Here is a 4,771-nt window from a genome sequence, read left to right on the forward strand (position 1 = left end):
AAGGCTCCCGGGGACGGCCTCGGGCGCGGACGGGCCACCAGGAAAACACACGCGGGGTCCCACCGCCAACGACACGCGAGGGCGGTCCCACGACGCCTGGGACGCCGGCCGGCCTCAGCCACCCTTCGGCCTCCCGCGGGCCCGGCCCCACCGCCGGGGCCTACGTGAGGCGCCCCCGCCGCCGGGGGCCGCCCCGTCCACCCAGCCACCCGTCTGCCTGTCTGGTCTGCTCCGGGGCCCAAGTCCCGAGGGAACGCGCCCGAGAGCGGCGGCGGCCCCCACCCATGCCCGCACGCCACCACCGGCTGCGGCTCGGGACGGGAGCGAGCGGAGAGCCAGCCGCTCGCGGCGGGGCGGAGCCCGGACAGGGCCGGGACCTCTCCCCGCCCCAGCGCGCGACGGGAGAACCACGCGCACGCTCGCGCACACGCACGGCCCCGCGCCCGACGACGGCCCGGCCGGGCGTGACCCTCCCCCGACTCGGAGGTGGGAGGCACCGGCCGCGGTAGGCAAAGAGCATCTCTGCCCAAGCACCACGGTGGTGGCGTCCGTGGCTACTACGCGCAAAGGAGGGGCGGCGGCTGGGGGGTCCGGTACCCCAAGGCACCCTCTCGGATCGCTAGAGAAGGCTTTCTCACCGAGGGTGTGTCGCCCCCGCCCATCGTCCGCCATCGGGCCCACCAAGGCGCTTACAGACACCGTGGCCACACAACGCAGGAGGGGTCTGCGGTAGAGGTAAGGCCTAGAGCAAGTCGGAGCGTCCGTGGTCAGGGCCGTGAGCCCGCGCTGCCCCGGGCTTGCCATCTCCGGCCACACTGGGCTCAGCTAGGGATCTAAAAGGCCCCTGTGCGGCCCCCAAGTCAGTGCCTCCCCTCAGGCCGAGACCGAGGGAGGCAGAGACTGGGACCAAGGTGCCGATCAAGCAGCACCTCCCAACCAAAGGGCCAGCGCCACGCCGCTGGCTCGGCCCGCCACGATCACTCCCACACCCGCGTGGAAACCCCAGCAAGGGGAACACGCGAGCACGCGCCCGAGCCTGCCCGCCCCCACACGGCACGCCGTGGGGGGCGACGAGGCACCCATCCCCCCAGAGGGGGACGGGCACGCCTCCCTTACCGACTCGACCCCCCGCTCCTCAGACACACCAGCGCAGCAGCGGTCACCTGAGGAGGCCGACGGGAACAGGGAACAACACCGCCACTCGGCCTCGGGCGCCTGAGGGACGACCTGGAATGCTCCAGGGGCACCGCCAACGGCCGGGGGAATGCGCTCACGTGCCCGGAAAGGCGCGCGGCACGGCGGCGACACGGCCCGCCCCACCGTGGGGAGGGCCGCCTTCGAGACACAGCTAACAGGCACAGGCGGAGCATCCGCCGCGTCACGGAGACCCCGACACCGCCCACGCCACAAGGCACGGGGCAGGGGAGCGAGGTCGGGCCGGATTCCGCACCCCTGCCGCCTCCCACACGCCACTCGCAGCGGGGGAGAACGGGCGAGGGGACCCGCGGGAAGAGCGAGAAGAGCGGTCCCGTTCGCCATGAACGTCCGTCCCTCGTCTGGCACGGCTTAGGCCCGGCCCGGGAGAGCACAGCATCACCACATCGATCGGCAGCATAACGCGAGGGACCCCCGAGCAAGGGAAGGCCGGTGAGGACAGCGAGCGGAGGAGCCTGCTTCAGCCTCACCGACCGCCCCTCCTCCTCCAGCAAGCGCGGGCGACGACCCCAGGACGAGAACGCCTGACACGCACTGGCACGGAGCCGGCGGGATGGGGTAAGTCGCGACCGCACCCGGGTGCCGACGGCAGGGAGTGCACGTGGTACAGGACCCCGCGCCCCTAACCCCGCCGCCCTCGGGTACCAGAGACCGGAGGTGGCACCACGGTCGTGGGGACGCCTGGAACGCACAAGAGCCGGCGCGCAGGCCCCAGCGGGCGGCTCAAGCGGCGGGGGTGGAAACGGGCGTCCGGTTCTCGGCCAGAGCCCTGAGACCTCCCCGCACACGCATCCAGGCACCCGGAAGCTCTCGGGCGACTGTCACCCGAGCAGAGCGTGTCAGCACTTATCTGGCTTCACAAAACCACCCATTCGGGGGCAAGAATCGCCGCGCCCGGAGACGGGGCCCACCCACGGATCACGAGGGGAACCCCTGGATCACGGCCACGGCCACCAGACCCCAAGCACGACCCCATCGCCACCAGGCCCGGAGCTCCCGGGGCCATCTGGTCGACCCCAGAAGCGTGGCGGCAGGGGGAGCCGGGGACAGCCTCCCCGGGCCGCCCGCGCAGGCCGGGACCGGTCAGTCCCTCCCTCTGAGTCGCCGGGTCAGGACTTAGAAAAGAATTCCGCAGAGGCGCCTCCGGCGACCGGGCCCGGGGCGGGACCGTGGCTCCCGTCCCTCAGCCGGGGCTCCACCTACGCCTCGGGCCGGCCCCCTCCCACCTCCGGACAAAGACGCGACCCACGAAACTCGGAGAGAGAAGTCCGGTCCGACGGCCCGGACCCACCCCGGGCACGCGTCCGGGCCGGGGACGCCCTCCCCGGCCCGCCCTCGAGGGCTCCCGGGGCCGGTCCACGCTCTTCTCCAGGGCGGGACTTGGACAAAAAACTGCCACGGAGGAGGCGGCATCCGAGGACCGGGCCCGGTCCCCACCGCCAGAGCCGGTCGACTCGGAAGACCAGTGGGGAAAAGGCCAGCCTGGCGGCCGAGCCCGTCGCGCCCTCCACGGGCCTCCCCCGCAAGGCCCCGGCCGGTCGCCCACCTCCGGAGCGGGGCGCGGAAAGGGGATCGGCGATGCGGAAGGACCGACCACCGGGCCGCCCTCGGGACGACGGCCGGGCACGGGACGAGCTCCCTCGCCCGTTCCCCCGCGGCGGCCCCCCACCCCCTCCCGGGGACGGAGGGGCACCGGCGGCTGCTGGTCGACCCGTCCGGGAGGCCCCACACCCCGGCCGGCACCGGGCGGCGCGGCGACAGCCACCTCCCTCAGTAGCCTGCACCTCCAATCTCCGGCGAGCGGGCGTCGCGCTCACGCCCCGGCGCCACCGGGCCAGATCCCGCCAGCGACGCCGGCCTCCCGGGACTCTGCCTCAGTCACCGCGGCCGAGTCCCGTCCCTTGGCCCGCGTCGCCGGAGCTCCGGAGGAAAGAGACGATATAAAAGCGGCCGCCAGGTGGCACCCGGCGACCGGCGACCGCCTCAGCGGGACGGAGCCGGAGCGCGGGCCCGCCGGGGAGCACAGCCGGGCCGCCGGGCCGCCCGATCCCATCCCGGCGCCCCCTCGGACCCAGCCTCCCGGCCCAGTGCGACCCCGGGGCGTCCGCCCGCGGGCTCCCGGCCGCCAAGGCGCAGCCCCAGCCGCAGGAGGGGGACCCGGAAAAGGTTTCTCGGGCGCTCACCGGGAAGGGGACGAGGAGAGTTCCCCCAGAGAGGCCAGGGGGCGGCCCGGGCCGGGCTGGGCCGGTGCGGCCGGGAGGCCGCCGCTTCCCGGAGCGGCCGGAGCGCCCCCGGGGCTCCCGGGAGGACTTAGAAAATCAGGGCGGGCGGGGACGGTCAAACCGAAACCAGGCACGTCATCCGAGAAGGACCGTGATGACGGGAGGAGGAAAGCTTTCCAGCCCAGCGGGTCTGTCGAAGGCAGGCGGAGAGTCTACCCGCTGAAACTGACGAAGATGGGCAAAAGAAGCTAGCTCAGGCGCGGACATTTAAGGAAATAAAAAAAAAAGCACGAGGGCGTGGAGAACTGGGGAAAAATCAACACTGAGAAATCTACCCTCTGAAACTGACGAAAATGGGCAACAGTGGCTAGCTCAGGTGGCAATGTTTAAGCAGAAAACACACACACACACACACACACACACACAAGCGCGTAGAGACCTGGGTAGAAAGCAACGCTGAGAAATCTACCCTCTAAAACTGACGAAGATGGACAAGACAGGCTAGGTCAGGTGGCAATTATTAAACAAAAAATAAAAAACAACAACAACAACAGCAACAAAAGAACACTGGGGCGTGAAGACCTGGGTAGAAAGCAACACGGAGAAATGTACCCTCTGAAACTGAAGAAGATGGGCTACGTAGGCTAGCCCAGGTGGGAATGTGTAAGCAAAAACAAAACACAAGTGCGTGCAGACCTGGGAAAAAAGCAACAGTGAGAAATCTACCCTCTGAAACCGACGAAGATGGGCAACACAGGCTAGCACAGGTGGCAATTTTTAAGGAAAAATAAAAGGAAGTGCGTGGAGACCAGGGGAAAAAGCAACACTGAGAAATCAAACCTCTGAAACTGACGAACATGGGCAACAGAGGCTACCTCAGGTGGCAATCGTTAAGCAAAAGAAACACACAGGGGCGTGGAGACCTGGGGAAAAAGCAACACGGAGAAATCTACCCTCTGAAACTGACGAACATGGGCAACAGAGGCTAGCTCAGGTGGCAACTTTTAAGCAGAAAAAAGAGACACAAGGGCGTGGAGAGCTGGCGAAAAGGCAACACTGAGAAATCTACCCTCTGAAACGGACGAAGATGGGCAACAGTGGGTAGCTCAGGTGGCAATCCTTAAGCAGGAACACACACACACACACACACACACACACACACACAAAAGCACGTAGAGACCTGGGGAAAAAGCAACACTGAGAAATCCACCCTCTGAAACTGACGACGATGGGCAACAGAGGCTAGCTCAGGTGGCAGTCGATAAGCAAAAGAAACACACAGGGGCCTGGAGACCTGGGGAAAAAGCAACACGGAGAAATCCAGCCTCTGAAAC

At 67.9% G+C, this 4,771-nt stretch overlaps 1 protein-coding gene across 1 annotated transcript in view; it reads left to right on the forward strand.

Moving 5' to 3' along the window:
* Positions 1–1,264: 1,264 nt before the first annotated feature.
* Positions 1,265–4,771, forward strand: part of LOC124232400 (collagen alpha-1(I) chain-like) — a 4,876-nt gene continuing 1,369 nt past the window's right edge. Inside the window, exons 1-3 of the mRNA XM_046649366.1 lie at positions 1,265–1,321; positions 1,707–1,773; positions 2,012–3,067. Coding sequence (XP_046505322.1) covers positions 1,265–1,321; positions 1,707–1,773; positions 2,012–3,067 — 1,180 coding nt within the window. The remainder of the gene's footprint in view (positions 1,322–1,706; positions 1,774–2,011; positions 3,068–4,771) is intronic.

The sequence above is a fragment of the Equus quagga genome, unplaced genomic scaffold (genome assembly GCF_021613505.1).
Source record: "Equus quagga isolate Etosha38 unplaced genomic scaffold, UCLA_HA_Equagga_1.0 HiC_scaffold_5644_RagTag, whole genome shotgun sequence".
Taxonomy (NCBI): Eukaryota; Metazoa; Chordata; class Mammalia; order Perissodactyla; family Equidae; genus Equus; species Equus quagga.